This window comes from Panthera tigris, chromosome E1, assembly GCF_018350195.1.
Source record: "Panthera tigris isolate Pti1 chromosome E1, P.tigris_Pti1_mat1.1, whole genome shotgun sequence".
Classification (NCBI taxonomy): domain Eukaryota; kingdom Metazoa; phylum Chordata; class Mammalia; order Carnivora; family Felidae; genus Panthera; species Panthera tigris.
Window position 1 is genome coordinate 46,205,945 of NC_056673.1, and position 16,601 is coordinate 46,222,545.

General features: G+C 44.9%; 1 protein-coding gene across 5 annotated transcripts in view; it reads right to left on the reverse strand.

Moving 5' to 3' along the window:
* TEX2 (testis expressed 2) overlaps nt 1-16,601 on the reverse strand; it is a 105,158-nt gene that overhangs the window by 32,449 nt on the left and 56,108 nt on the right. For all 5 annotated transcript variants that reach the window (XM_042967888.1, XM_042967890.1, XM_042967891.1 and 2 more), the window contains 3 exons: nt 9,694-9,894; nt 8,233-8,572; nt 6,737-6,984 (listed from right to left, as the gene is read on the reverse strand). In XM_042967888.1, the coding sequence (XP_042823822.1) occupies nt 6,737-6,984; nt 8,233-8,572; nt 9,694-9,894 (789 nt within the window). The remainder of the gene's footprint in view (nt 1-6,736; nt 6,985-8,232; nt 8,573-9,693; nt 9,895-16,601) is intronic.

Sequence of the window (16,601 nt, forward strand, 5' to 3'; positions counted from 1 at the left end):
TGGGGGCGGGACTGCTGGGTCGCACAGCTAGAGGTTCACTTTGAGGAGCTACCAAAGTGTTTTCCATAGCAGCTGCATCGTTTCACTCTCCCACCACCAACATACAACGCTTCTACCTTCCCTACTTCCTCATTAATATTTGCTATTATCTTTTTTTCATTCTAGCCATCCTAGTGGTTGTATCAATGAGGTGGTATCTCATTGTGGTTTTGATTCGCATTTCCCTGATGACTAATGACCGAGTATCTTTTCTAGGCTCACTGGCCATCTGTTTATCTTCTTTGGAGAAATAGCTATTCAAATCCTTTGCCCATTTTTTAGTTGGGTGATTCACTTTTTTAAAAAAGTGTTTATTTATTTATTATTTGGGGGGGGGTAGCAGTGAGAGAGGGGGAGAGAGAGAATCCCAAGCAGGCTCTGCACTGTCAGTGCAGAGCCCACTGTGGGGCTTGAACTCACAAACTACGAGATCATGACCTGAGCAAAAGTCAGACTGACTGAACCACCCAGGTGCCCCATGGGTCATTCACCTTTTTATTATTTGGTGGTAAGAGTCCTTTAACTATTTTAGGTACTAGAATATCAGATATATGATTTGCAGATACTTGCTCCCATTCTGTGTGTTGTCTTTTCACTTTCTTGATGGTATTGTTTGCGGCACAAGTTTTTAATTTTGATGAAATATAATTTATCTTTTTTTTTTTTTTTGAGAGAGAGAGAGAACATGAGCTGGGGAGATGGGCAAAGGGGGAGAGAGAGAATCTTAAGCAGAATCCACGTTCAGTGCTTGATGGGGCTCAATCCCATGACCCTGGGATCATGACCTGAGCCAAAATCAAGAGTTGGATGCTCAACTGACTGAGCCACCAGGCGGCCCTACCTTATCTTTTTACAATTTTTTCTTTGGTTGCATGTACTTTTAGTGTCCTATCTAAAAAAGCTTTACCCTAACCCAAGCCATAGAGATTTATGCTTATGTTTTCTTCTAAGAGTTTTATAGTTTTGAGCTCTTCTGAGTTAATTTTTGTGCATGGTGTGAGGTAGGGGTCCAACTTCATTCTTTTGTCATGTGGATACCAGTTGTTTCAGCACCATTTGTTGAAAAGACTATTCTTTCCTTCTCCCCCTTTCCCTGAACTATTTTCTGTATCCTTTCTAACATTTATTTATGTATTTTAAAAATTTTTAATGTTTATTTTTGAGAGAGAGTGAGAGACTGAGCATGAGCAAGGGGAGGGGCAGAGAGAGAGGCAGACACAAAATCTGAAGCAGACTCTAGGCTCTGAGCTGTCAGCACAGAGCCCGATGCAGGACTTGAACCCATGAACTGTGAGACCATGACCTGAGCTGAAGTCAGATGCTTAACTGACTGAACCACCCAGGTGCCCCTAAAATTTATTTTTAAATTAACTATATGGTTTCATGGTTTTTTTTTTACTCACTGTGTAAGGAGCACTTTTCAATTCTACTTTTAAATGTTTGAAGAGCTGTCTTTGAGCAGAGAAAGGGGAAGTTTTGGAAAACCACTCTCCCATTTAAGACTTCCTGGTTTCTGTTGGATTCCTGTTTGCTTTTTAGGGTTCTCATCTGATAACAGCAAATAGGGAGTAATATCTTACAATCCAGTTCATAGGTAACAAGACAATTAGTACAACTAGTAATAATGAAGACAGGACACTCCAAACCTGGGAGGCCTACAGTATCTCTCAACATTTAGGATCTTCCCTGGATAATGAGCATGGAAATGTGTGACACAATCTGAGTATCAGAGCCTTGCTCCTGGAGGACAGGCAAACCACTGCCCCACCGATGGTCCTCTCTCCCAGGCAGGCCACTTTGGGGCACACAGAACTAGCAGCCTCCAAGAGCAAATCTGCAGGCAGCCCTGTGGTCCCCTTTCCCGGGCTAACCACACTAGGGGTAATGCTATGCCACCTGGAGACATTATTAAAAACAGAGTTTCCTTATTTTCTTGTTTTCTGAATTACTATTTAAATTTCCTCCTCAAACCAAGCAGACTACCTTGACAAGACAATAAAGCTCTGGCCTCCTCAGCCAGCCTCATGGTCTCTCAACTGTCCTAGATGTTGAGGTGCCCGAACAGCGAGAAAACGGCGCCAATACCACAGGGCTTTGGAGACTTCGGAGGCTTGCACAGCCTGTGGCTGTGGGACAAAGCAGTCGCGAGGGCCGGTCAGGGCTCGGTAACTGGTCACTAACCACTAAACAGGTGGAGTACCAGGCCTTTCCTTGAAAAGAGTGGTTTTATAATTCAAGTTTTGAGCTCCAAAGTGGTTTCAATATGCAGAATCCCCTGAATATGTTTTTAATTTCTGTAAGAATAAGTACAATATTACTGTGTTGTTTTAGTGCTGTTTAATACAAACCTAGTCTATATTTACTAATTACATCCTGGGTGTTTGTAACACAAGTTTGGCTCCTGAGCATCAGTGGCCCCATTCACCTCCTGACCTAGTTTGGCACTGGGTGAACGTTGAGCAAGGAGGCCCAGTGGGTGGATGCTGCCATTAGACTTGGAGCCTTCAGGGTAAGAGATGCTCTGACCATGGCCTACAAGGGGCAGCAGCAGGGGGACAGTGGGGAAGGGGAGAGGTTGAAGCGAAGGCCTGGAGCTGTGTCCCAAGCTGCCTCTATGAAAGAGGAGGGACCTGCTACACTGGGTAAGCTCTGGCCGGTGGCTGACACTGGTGACGTGACAGCGTAACTTGAAAAAATGTCAAGGGTTCCTTTTTGTCTCTGCGCCCTTTCAGTTTCTCTCGGACTCATTATGTCAGAGGCAGTGGACCCTAAGAAATAACGTGGCCCAGTCTTTGGCAGGAAGAATGGACAGTAATCGCCACATCCAAAGGGTCCATATTTGGCGAGACTGGCGGAAAAGGCATTCATGGCTGGTGGGAACAAACACTGGTGCGATGCTTACGGAGGGGATCTGGTAATACCTCACAAAAATACATGTCCATTTACCTTCTGATGTGGCAACCTCACTTCTAAGATTTTATTTTAGAGATACACCCCCAACAACACAAAAATACACATACACAAACTATTCACTGCAACACCGTTTGTAATTGCAAAATACTGGAAACAACCTCTACGTCCCTATAAAAGAGAGAATGTCTATATACTGTGAAACATTTTTACAATGGAGTAAGTACTTTGCAGCTGTTTAAAAACAAGAGGAGGGAGAGACATCTATGAACTGATGTGGAGTGATTCCCAGAATGTACTGGTAAGTGAAAAAAGTAAGGTGCAAAATAGTATCCATAATATGCTACCATTTGACTAAGACAGAAGGGGCAGTAAAGCCAGAAAGGATAAACTAGACACTAAGGAGACTGGCTTACGTCAGGGATGGAGGAACGGAAGAAATCGGGTGGGGGAGATGGCCCTTTTCTGAGTGTAGGTCTTTGCACAGCTTTGATCTCTGGAACCATGTTAATGTTTCACATGCACACAAAACTTAAAAAAAAAAAAAATTAAAAATGGAGGGAAAAGGTCCTTGGTTGCTCAAACTGCAAAATTAATAAGAAGCAAAACGGGTTAAGAACTACTTCCCCTGACTTAATTCAAGGAAAGCATGAAAAGAAATACAAGTAGTACAGGAAGCTATAGCAGATCTTCCTTCCCCCAAATGGCACAATGGTATTTCCCAACCCACACGCCCTTCCAAGAACTTGCTATTTCTTCAGCAAGAAGTAGAATCTATACCCCCATCCTTGAACCTGGGAAGGTACACTGACTGCTCTAAAAGAACATGATGGAAGTGATGTTATTTTACTTGCACGTCTAGGTCATAAAAAGTGGCTCTTTCTCTAGAAAGACTTGCCCTCAGAACCCAGTCACCAGGCCACACGGAGAAGTGAGCTCCCAGCCAACTACCAGCATCTGTGTGCCAGCCGTGGGAGTGGGGCCTCCGCTCCCTGGATGCCTCAGCTCCTCTGGCCCCCGGTCCGACCTCCTCAGCTGACACTGTACAGAGCAGAGAGAAGCCTTCACTGACAAGCCTAGTCAAAGTACAAGTCGGTAAGAAAAATGAGTAACTGTTATGCACGTTAGGCCGCCACACGCTTCGGGCAGGCCAAGTGGATGCTGGAGGCCGGCACCAGGCCTCATAGGCCTTCTTCAAAAGGACAGTCATCCCGTTCACACAGTTCTGCCTCTCTGGTTTCCCAGCCCACGCAGACGCAGACTGGAGTCACTGCATTAAGGGTGGGGGTGGGAGATGGGGAAGCACTCAAGGAAAAGCAGCTAGAAGGATGCGTACAAACAGCGGCCAAATGGCAATGGAGATGAACGGCTGCAGAATCCGCACCAGGATGGCTCCGACGGGGTGAGAGGCCTCTGACCTCAGCAGGCCTGCATGACGACAAGCTTGGATTTGTTTGTTGTGAAGTTCTTCAATTACCAAGATTACATCGTCCCTGCCTGCTCTGCCTAAGGGGGCCAGGAAATGCAATGTGGCTTTTAAAGATTTTCATCATACTTAGAAGACGAAAAACATGTTTTGACACTTAAAGAGGTAAATGCCAAGTACTCAGAAAGGAGGTTTGCAGTAGAGAATCCCCCAGTGGCAGCGATGCTGGGTTGAGGGGCTGGGCTATGCGCCATCAGGGCCCCCCAGCCCCTCCTGGGGCTTCCACAGACCCCAGTGGGGACATGATACAACAAGTACATGTAAGAAACACTGAGGAAACAATGTTCTAAAACATGTTTGCTTTGTTTTGTTTTTGAGAAAGAGAGAGAGAGAGCGCGCGCTCACATGTGTGAATGCGGGCGGGGGGTGGGAGGTGGATGGGGAAGGGTGGAGAGAGAGAATCCCAAGCAGGCTTGTGTCAGTGTAGAGCCCGACTCGGGGCTTGATCTAGCTCGCGACCATGAGACCATGACCTGCGATGAAATCAAGAGTCAGATGCTTAACCGACTGGGCCACCCAGGCCCGTGTTTTTGTTTTTGTTTTAAATTTAAGGAACTCTTTCAAAAGGCAAGAATTTTATTACATAATTTTCTTACATTAGTATGAATACAATTATCTTCCTGATTTCCCTGAGTCTGATGAGAGGCCAGACAGCTGATAACCCAGGGAGAAAAGGGATTTGGGGTAGGGGGATTTGCTGGTGGTAAACAGGACATCCCTAGAATCGTTTTGTATTACCCAACCCCGGCCTAGAGGAAGGTCAACTTCCCACTTTAGCCGGTAACTTAGGTCAGAGGGCAGAGGCAGTGGGTGAGAGGCCGGCAGAGGCATATGGTCTGTTTTTGGCTGACAGAGTCAGCTGAGTGAGGGTTCAGGGGCCTCTTCCACACTGAAGGCGATCAGTGCAATGAATGAAAACCCATGACTGGCTAACAGCGCAAAGAAGGCGGCACCAAGTGCTTCCTGTTAAGAACAGAAATACAGTCACTGTAAGAGGTCAAACACTGTAGCAAGCTACTGAACATGAGAAAAACAGGCTTTGTGCTCCACAGGCGGGAGGCGGTGCTTAGGGCCTGAGCGGAGGAGTAGCGGAGGGAGGCCTCAGGTCTAGCAAAATGACAGTCGTGGCAGCCGAGGGCCTGGGAGCCCCCAGGCCAGGTTTTGTACATGCCGTCACTTAGCAACTGTGAAATTAAGCTACTCAACTGGGTGAGCCTGTTTCTCCATCTACAAAATGGGAGAGAAGAGCATCTAATCTGCAAGACTGTTTAAGGGATCAAGGTAGTTCTATGGAAGTGCCTAAAGAATCTGGCACATGGCAGCTTATATTCCTTATCTTATCGCAGATGATCTTGAGTCAACGTCCAGCTTGTTACACTGTGGGAGTAATGCGCGTGGGAAATCTTCAAAAGCACTGGAAATAGCTAAGGAGTCTGAGAATTTAAGAATACAAAGGTAACTGAGGAATGAGACCTCTATTACTCACGAGCCTGAGGACGTCCCCACTGATTGCCCAGTTGCTCAGGTCAAAGGTTAGGAGTGATCTTTGGCTCATCCGGCTCTCTCACACCCCAGCCCTAATTCATCAGCACATCCAGCCAGCTGCCCTCCATCTACGTCTCCCACCTCCAGCGGTTTTCCCCTCCGCAGCCCCACTCTCCACGGCCCGCTCTCAGCCCCTCACCCGCTCTCTTCCTCCTACCACCCGCTCTCCACGAACAGCCGCTTCTAACCTTAAATAGATCAACATACTCCCTGCTCAAAAACCTCCCAGTGCGTCCCGCCCTCCTCAGAACTGATCCCACGAGGCCCCGCCTGTCACCACACTGGCCTCATTGCAGTTCCGTGAATACGCCAACCACCTGCCGGCCCCCCGGCCTCGGCCTCAGCACTTGCTGGCCTCTCCCCTGGAATGCCACTCCCACGCAGATCTCATGATTCAGTTCCTCACTTTGGTCAGGTGTCTGCCCCAATGTCACCTCCTCAAGGAGGCTCTCCCTCCTTGACCACTGCTCTAAAAAAGCTACCTGGTCATTTTCCATCTTCCTGCACTTGGCTTTCCCTTCATTCTTGCCACCACCAGATGTTTGTTACTTGCCGTCTTCCCGACCAACTAGAGTACCAGCCACCTGAAGGGGCAAGGCCCTTATCCGTCTTGTTCACTCCCATGTCCCCAGTACCTACAGCTGGGCTTATTACACAAGAAGTGCTCAGAGTGCTTACGTAGGTAGAAATGAGTTTGAGTAGAAAAGCAGAAAAGCAGAAAAGCAGAAAAGCCACGGCCCAGGCAGCCAGCTTTACCTTCTTCCCAGCCGTGGGGCTGCTCTCCGCGCTCTGCACGGGGCTCCTTTGGGGGCTTCGGTTTTCTTGGGGGACACACCTGGCCATGTACACGCTGTAGTCCAGAAGCATCTTCTGCCGCACACTGCCCACCAGCTCCTTCTGCTTCGGCTGGGACATGACCTCCTCCACACTGCCTTTGCTGCTGCTGCGGCTGTGGGTCAGGTGCCCCGAGGGGCTGTTGTGTCTGCTATGTGAGGGCAAAACCCCTGCAGCAAAGAAGTGATGGCTGTTAATTCACAGAAAGAAAAGTGACTGCAGAGGAAACCGAACATAGAACATCGAACAACTATCACAACTGGGTTGAGCTGAAAACCAGCCAATAATGCTAACAAATGATTGTTTAAAAAAATATACGGTTTTATTTCCTAGCCTGAAAAATACCTTCCACTCTAATAATAGATAATGTTTTAGAACAGTTTTTATTCTTCTCCAAGATAATTCAGAAGACCTGAAAGCCATGAAGTCCATCTGGTAAGTCCCTTTCTCTTTTTTTCCCCCCCTGGTAATCACTTAGGGTCAAATACAGAACTGACATACCCCCTGGGGACAAATGGAAAGTGGGCAGAAAGCTAAGTGCTCACCCTCGGCTCAGGGCAATTCTAGACCTACCATCTTTCATTCAACAGAGGTTTTCATCAAGCACTTTCTCTGGGTCAATTCCACATGAAAAGAAGAATGAGACATAATCCCTGACCTTGAATTTGGGCACCCAGGCAAAGAAATCACAGCTCTCTATAATAACCATCGTAACTGAAGCCCAACTGAAGGACTTTCAGGGCAGAAAGATGGGTGTGACTACCTCTGCACAAGAGAGCCCCAGGGCTGACTTTCACAGGTAGTGTCCTCCAGGCTGCCCCTTAAAGAAGTAGTTGGCATTTTCCTGGTGCAGGTGGGGGAAGAGCATTCCAGTTAAAGGGAACAGCATATGCAAAAAGGAAGGACAGGGTCCTGTAGGTCTAGAGAACGCCGAGAGGTTCAGCGAAGGTCCAAGTGGGGTCCATGGGGCAGAGGGACAGGTCCTCGGTACAAATGTGAGTCGGGAGGCCAGAGGACTCTGCATTTCTATGGTGATCTCAGGCGTGGCGGACCATGTTCAGGTTTGGGAGCCTAAGAGCACTAGCCTGAAATACTGCCCTGACTCACCTGCCTCCTTGTCACATCTAAGGTTCTCCTGTGTTTTTCTCAGAGGAGTCACAGTATGTAAAAATAAATATAATCCTAAGGAACCAGGAAAGGCAAAACCCCATACATCTGCAAATCATTCCATCCCTGGTTAAATGATTCGGTGCAAAGGGTTGCAGAAATCAGCCTAAAAGGTAAATGATTCGTGAGAACACTCCTTAGACAACCATCAGTTCAGGGTGGGCTTCCTTCCTACCTACCTGGGAATCTCTCTCAGAATCTGTTCTCCTTCAGAGAGAACATACGTAAGCATTTAGCACACATGTCATTACCTGGTTTACTTCCAGAGACTCCAGGCGGCTTCTTGATTTCCGACTTCAGTTTAGATGCCAGAATAAATTGCCTAAACCACTCCTCTTTCTCTCGGCCAGTTCTCCCAAAGAGATACAGTATCTGATCTCGCTGGCCTGATCTCGTTCCCTCCTGAGGATGGGGTGGCTTCTTAGGGTCCTCGCCTCCCAGCTCTCTCTCAGCTGGTGGCTTTTCTTCAGAAGTCTCTTTATCAGTCTGGGCCTTAGACATAAAGTCGTCTTGTCGACCAAGCTCAATACAAATGGGGTACTTTTTATTCCAAATTCGTTTTCGAGCCAAACTTTTAGGTACAAGATAAATCTAGAGTGAAAGGGAAATGATGATTTACACACAAAATTAAGAATTGGCCACACTTTGCATTAATATTATGCAGAACATGATGCAAACTTCATAGCCTTTTGGACTAAAATGAGTGCGACATAATTACTACCCTGTCTACAACACGACTATAAAAACTGGGATAAATTTGGGGCGCCTGGTTGGCTCAGTTGTTGAGAGCGTGTGACTCTTGATCTAGGGGGTGTGGGTTCGAGCCCCACCCACGGTGGGTGCACGGATTGCTTAAAAACAAAATCTTTAAAAAAAGAAACTGGGATAAATGTTTAGAAGTGACCTGCTATTCCTCAAACTCATTCAGAAGCAGATGTTTAAGAATTCGGGAAGCGCTAACAGGTGTCTGTAATTTTTAGGTAACAGTGGCACAAAAAGTATTGAGTAGATCATCATCAACTAAGTTTGACTATTGACTGAATTTAATGATCCTGGGCCAACCTTACACCGGAAAAAAACAAATGAATTTATCCACCTAGATCTAGATGGTAGCTCAAGTTTATTAGCCTCAAGAGTGAATTTATACAAAAACTATTTTAAATACTTCTGCATTGGGGTAAACTTCAAGATCTCTCACATGAGTTATAACAACAGAGAACCTATAGCTTTTTGGAATAACAAATGATTTACCTTTCTCAAAAACAGAAGCATATAACCCTTATCAAAATGTAGTTATTTTACATGCCCATAATTTCCACATTTACAGTCGTTATTACCCTAAACCACTACACATAGCTTTTTGTTTGACGGAAAAAAATAACCCTTAAAACAGATGAGTGTGCTATGCCTTTGTTCCTCAAAGTGTGGTCTGCTGACCAGCAGCAAGAGTATCACCTGGGAGCTCACATAAATGCAGATTCTCAGGACCCATTCAGAGTTGCTGAAATAGAATCTGCATTTAAAAAGATGCTTGGCTGATCTGCATGAAAGGCACCATCCTAAATTATACTAATACTTTAAACACACACACACACACACACACACACACACACACACACACACACCCTTTTTGAGGGGAACAAAGGCAGTAAAGCAACCAAGATTCCAAATGCTTTTCTTTCATTTGCGTTTCCCATACTAGCTGGGCTCACCTTGCTGTCTGAAAGGTCGTAGATTTTCTGGCTGATGTAGGTAACCTCTGGCTTTGTTTCATTGTAGCTTGCCCTCCTGGATATATTTTTATTGGGTTTTGAAAGTCTTAAGGTCCCACCTTCAAGTCGAACAAAGACTGAATGGGTCAAAGTCGCGTGGTAAGTTTCTGGATCATAGTTGTAAATCTCATTCATCCATCCCTGATGAAGAAAAACTTCCATTAGTAAAATTAGAGTACAAATCTGATTGGCTATGAAAACGAAGACCACTGAGGTATTCGGGACACTGAAACCAAACCTAACTATGACGCCAGTGTCAATTCATTGGTGACCAGAGGTTGCTAAGACAAGTGCTCAGCTTTTGAAGGATAATTAGGGTGGAGGCATAATTTAGTATGTTTCTGATAACTAAAAATCTGGATTTGGGGGAGAATGATAATGTCCATTTCTCTAAATAGAAGGTTCTTTTCTCTTTTCTCTTTTCTTTTCTTTTCTTTCTTTTTTAAAGCTAACAAGCAAATCAGGAAACTCAAAAGTGTTATTCATGTAAACAGAACAAGTCTCTCCACCTGACCTCCCCTGGGGGTGAATAATCCCATCCAGTCTGGCCTTCTTAAATTAGCCAAACTCATTCTCTTCTCAGGTCACCTGCAAACCATCTTTAGAATGTCACAGATCATATTAACTCATGCTACCATTCCAGGACTGAGAGAACACCTACCGCTCCATTTCTGGCTCGCTGAAATCACACAGTAAGGCAGATGATCAGGAATTAGGCACTGAATATTACAGATATGATCAACAGTATTTCAAAATCCAAACACATATAATAACTTCAATGAGTAAAATTGTGCCCCAGGTCTCCCCTCAGTAACATAAATGTACTTATACACTGATCTTCAAAAACAGCACACACATTAAAGTGTATGGACAACACACAAAAGCCTAACACACCATAAAATTATGCTAAAGCTCCTTCTCCTCATAGCTGTGATCAATATTTATCATCTAATACTCCACCTGCCCCACAGTACTTTTTCAGATGATACAGTGTCCCAGATCTCCTTAAAAGAAGTTCTCAGGGCACCTAGGTGGCTCAGTCGTTAAGTGCCCAACTTCAGCTCAGGTCATGATCTCCTGGTCCATGAGTTCAAGCCCTGCATTGGGCTCTGTGCTCACAGCTCAGAGCCTGGAGCCTGCTTCAGATTCTGTGTCTCCCTCTCTCTCTCTCTGCGCCTCCACTGCTCATGCTCTGTCTCTCTCAAACATAAACATTAAAAAAAAAGAAAAGAAATTCTCTAGGGAATTTTAATTGATTATCTTCCACTCCCTTCACTTTATAAATGTTTCTGGAACAAGCAGAGAGGTACTAAATATCACACTGCAGTTGGGATTGCCATTCTTTTCAAAGAATGGCCATTTCCGTGGTGAGTACTTGAGTCTCACACTGAAGTCTTGACCTGAGAGCCTCTGCAAATGCAGAATCCTCAGAATTCTCTGTTATTCAATTATCCATTCATCAAAACATGCACTGTCTCTCTATGTGCCAAGTAATTTGTCAAGAGCTGATACAAAGACTTTAAAAAGGACAGGAGTTTTTTTTTTTAATTTTTTTTTTTTTAACGTTTATTTATTTTTGAGACAGAGAGAGACACAGCATGAACGGGGTAGGGGCAGAGAGAGAGGGAGACACAGAATCGGAAGCAAGCTCCAGGCTCTGAGCCATCAGCCCAGAGCCCGACGCAGGGCTCGAACTCACGGACCGCAAGATCGTGACCTGAGCTGAAGTTGGACGCTTAACCGACTGAGCCACCCAGGCGCCCCTAAAAAGGACAGGAGTTTTGACCCAAGGCTGCTCCCAAATCAACAGAGAACTGGGTCTTCATTTCACCATGTTACCACCCTGCTGGGGTAACCATAAAAAGGTCGTCACAAAAAGTATGCTGAATGTAAGTTAAAAACAGACAAACAACCTTCGTCATGGGGTATATACGCAAAATTTATGAGCCAATTATATAGTTTTATAGATCTCAGTAGGGTGTTTTGTTTTTTTGTTTTTTTTGTTTTTTTGTATGCGTTAGGAGTATCTCTTCCTCCTCCTAATGTGTCACTGCATCTATTAAAAATGTTGAATAAGCAAGCAGTGGCCACAGGAAGAGGGTGTAATCTAGGTGTTGCAATGATCAGAGCAATGAAATGAAAAAGGGGACAGGCGACATAGAGCACAATGGGGCCTGAAGTAGACTGTACTGTTAAGAGTATCAGTTTGGGTAGTTTTATTTTGTTAAGTGTAGAACTAAGTACATTTTTTGATTCATAGTGTTTTGTGTGTTTTTCCTTAGTCTGTTATAATGGTGAAGTACGTTCATCGATTTCTGAATGTTGAACCAATCTCACATTCTCAGGAAAATTATGTATTGGTCATGATGTGAAGTTGGATTATACCAGCTCACGAGAGCTAATTCTACACATCTCTCCCTGACTCCACGGTCAGTGACCTCACGTTGTTAGCTTACAATTAGCCATGGTGGGAGTTTTTATACCCTGGAAATCAGTGAACAGTATGAAGAGCGTTTCCCCTCGTCCCAGAGAGCCAGCTTACCAGCATACCACTATTATTATCCTTTTTATACACTGCAGAATTTGGCTTACTAATATTTTGTTCAATTGTCCCTCTAAGTTCATAAGGGAAAGTGGTCTATAGTTTTCTTGCAATATCTTTCAATATTAGCTAGCCTCATAAAAGGAGTTGGGAAGTACTCCTTCTCCTATTTTCTGGAAGGGTTTGCGTAAAATATTTCTTCCTTAAAGGTTTAGTCAATTTGCCAAGGAAGCCATCTGAACCTGGAGTTAGGGTTAGGGTTAGGGTTTTCTTCATTGAAAGGTTTTAAACTATGAATTCAATTTCTTTAACTGCTACTGGACTATTCACGCTATCTATTTCTTCTTGAGTGAGCTTTGGTAGTTTGATAGTTTGTGTCTTATGAGGAATTTCATAGAAGTTGCCCAACTTCCGGGTATAATGTTGGTTTGTAATATTTCCCTATTATGCTTTTAAGTCTGTAGAGTCTAGTGATATCCTCTCTTTCAATCCTAATATTGGTAATTTATACTTCTAAAACAAGCATTTAATGCTGTTAATTTCCCTCTAAGCACTGTGCCAGCTGCAATTTTTGATAGGTATTTTCAATTTCATTTGATTAAAATATTTTTTATTTTCCCTTATGACTATATTTGGACCAACAGGCTAATTAGAAGTATGCTGTTTAACTTCCAAATATTTGGGAATTTTCCAGATATCTTTCTGTTATTGGTTTTTAGTTTTTAATTCCATGATGGTCAGAGAACATGCTTTGCCTAATTTCAGTTCTTTTAAATATGTTGTTGTTTTTTTTGATGTTAATTTATTTTGAGAGAGAGAGAGCGCGCGCGCATGAATAGGGGAGGGGCAAAGGGAGGGGGAGAGAATCCTAAACAGGCTCCGAGCCCAGCACCAGAGCCCGGTGCAGGGCTCAAACCCACAAACTGTGAAATCATGACCTAAGCCGGAATCAAGAGTCAGACGCCCAAATGACTGAGCCACCCAGGCATCCCTAAATTTGTTAAGTTTTTATGACCCAGAATATGGTCTATCTGGTGAATGTTCATATATACTATAAAAAATATGCATTTTCTAGAAATATATTTGTCTTTTTAAACAACGTTTATCTAAAAGGTTTCAAACAACATTTTCACTAAAGATCTCCTGCATGCAAGCCACCATTTTCTTTTTATTTCAATTTGGTTGCAGAAAACACTTTCCTACATAAATAGGCTTACTAGGCCTAAAGTTCTAAGGGCAAATAGATTAATAAAGGACACTTTCTTACATAAATAGGCTTACTAGGCCTAAAGTTCTAAAGGCAAATAGATTAATAAAGGACACTTTCTTACATAAATAGGCTTACTAGGCCTAAAGTTCTAAAGGCGGATAGATCAATAAAGGACTTGAAGCAGATCCGATTTTTCTGGGCTACTTCAGAGCCATGCTGAAAGGCCACGTTGCAGTTACTTGCAGAGCTACTAAAACCAAGAAGAATCCATGGAGGGAGGGATGGAAGGGCTGGCGCTTAAGACTTTCTTAGGGTCAGGGAATGATAATGAGATTAAAAGAGCAACCTGCTATCAGTGTCATCTATGAGCCATTTAGCCATACGGTCCCCACCAGGGATTGCTCTTCTTGAATTATTTCCTTCTGAGCACACATCTACCTAGAAGAGAGGCTACCTGAGGATACACAGCATGTGTGGGATACCCTCTGCGGGTACCTGCATCTGGTTAACGAGAGCAATCATTTCCACAGGGCTTCAGGGATTGGCTTCTAGCCACAAAGCCATGCTCTCAATCCAGCAGCCTGAGCTCCTTCCCAAGCCAGAGAGCCAGCCCTCCGGAGTTCTTGCTGGGGGCAGCCCGCATCCCCCCAACGTGGCCGTGGCTCTGAGACGACATGTGGCTGTCCTCTGCTGACTGCTCTGACAGGTAACAGGCCACCCTCCGCCACTTGCCAAACTGTAGAAATACTAGAACAACCTGATTTAAAGGCATGTGGAAGAGAAAAGAGAGTTTTAAGTCATACACAGTACGAAAAGAAAACCGTACACCTGCCCCACTGGAAGACACAGCAGTGAGAGGCAGGGCGAGGCCTGGGAAGACAATCTAGGAGATGCCTTTCCTTGGGAGAGGTCCAAGGGGCTCCAAGCTCCCTTCCCCTGGCTCGGGGCTTGCTTGGCCCTCCTTCTCCCTATCTGCTCTTTCAGAACCACCAGTGGCTGCGCTCCAAACGCAAAGGCTCCCATGGCCCCTCCTTCCCTTTTATCTTCACATTGCCTTCTTCCCGCACTACCATGTTCTTTTCTTCGTGTTACGGAGTTACAAGAGGCTACAGCCCACACCTGCCAACAAACAAATACAACCCACGAGTCAGGATTTCAACTGCGTGGTTCGAGTTGGATGGTCTGTGGTGGACCATCGGTGGTTAGCTTAAGCGAGGCCTGACCCTTGATCATACTTGATTATAGGACAGACTGCTGGTCCGAACACATGCCCTGAAGCCCGCCCACAAACACGAGCAGAACATGAGTCTGACACACCTGTGTTCCAATCCTGGCCTCACCACTTGCTGACTGCCAAGCTGGACGACGCTTACCCTGTTTTCTCACCAGCGAGAGCGTCTAACATGGCTCACTTCCCAGCTTCGTGCCTCCCCCGTCCCCACCTCACCCTCTGCTCCAGCTGTGATCAACTTCTCCATGCTCATAGCACTTTGCTGAAGTACAGTTCGCACATGTAAGTAAAAAGAATAAATCTTACACATAAGATTTTAAGATATTAGTATTAATATTTGTAATAATAGCTGACATTTGAGCTCATATTATGATCCAGGCACTTCAGGTGCATTAGCTACTTCTGCCAATTACCCAAGGTTTTCCAAGTGAGGAAAATGAGGAGAGAGGTTATGTGCTTTGTCTAAAGAGTGGTTTAAAGAAACCAAAACAAAACAAACAAGCAAAAAAAAAAACAAGTGGCCCGGAGAGTGGCAAATCCAGAACTTAAGCCAAGTCTACCTGACTGTGAGGCCCAGGCTCCCACCTCCCCTCCATGGCATGGCCCACCTTCTGTCTGGCTGGTCATCCCCCAGGTCACGGCAAAGGCGACACTTCTGCCAGGGAGTCTCTATGATCACCTAGGCTCAGTTCTCTATTATCTTCCTCCTATCACTGTATCTGTTAACTGCATGGTCTACTTGAGTACAAACACCACAAGACAATCAGAGTTGTAACGAGTGTTTGTTGACTGAATACATGAACACAGCCCAATTCAGAGGGTGCCCAAGAGGATTAAATGAAATCTGTATGTAAAGCACAAGTGAATAGGACAGGCTGGTGTGCTCTTCACAGCCTGGTAAGTATTGTTCTAGCTGCCTAAGTGGAGAGAAGCAAAGGAAGGAGCTGAGATCCTACCAAGTGCAGAGAGTGGCGGGGGTTACTTTGAAGTAGAAGGCTTGGTCACTGCTCCCAAGGAGAAAACCAAGTTATAATTGCACAAAATAGCACAGAACGAGAGAATAAGCTGATCATACTTGAGCACACCTAGACTGCCTGGGTGGCTCAGTTGGTTTCGGCTCAGGTCATAATCTCACAGTGAGTTCGAGCCCCATGTCGGGCTCTGCGCTGACAGAGTGGAGCCTACTTGGGATTCTCTCTCCCTCTCTCTCTGTCTCTCTCTCTCTCTCAAAATAAAAAAATAAACTTAAAAAAAGAGAGAGAATAGGTACCCTTGGGAAGAATCTTAAGAGTTAAGATTAAAGAGTAAAAAAGAATTGAAGAGCAAAAAAGGCTTTTCAGGACAGAAACTAAATTAGCCATTTCCCTACAGCAGAGAAAGGTAGGTGCTGTGACTGAAACCAAGGTTTCCTGACTCTCATGCAGAGCTCTTTCCAGAACATTACAACCTTTGAAAGGAGACCCTGACAGACTCAAAGGGGCTGTTTCTCGACCCACACTAGTCAGGACGCTGACTGGCTATTCGGACGCCTGGACCAAGAGGTGGCCAGGCATGATCCTCCTGCTTCTGTCCCCTGATGCATCCTACTGACCCCAAACCAGGCAGGCTGTCCCTGCAAAAAGCGATCTCCCAATACAAACCCAATTGCCTTTGATAACATCACTCAGCCCACTTTTTCCCGCAGCTTGACCAACTCCCTGGATTAAGCTGCAAACAGCATTTCCAGATCTAAGTCAAATATCAAACTTGAGAGCAGTGCAGAGACTTCAAGGCCTGCACCCTGTTCCTCGAACACACCCAACCGTCTACTGCTCAGCTCTCTAACATTCTCAACCCTGAATTTCTTACCAAGATATTTCTCCAAT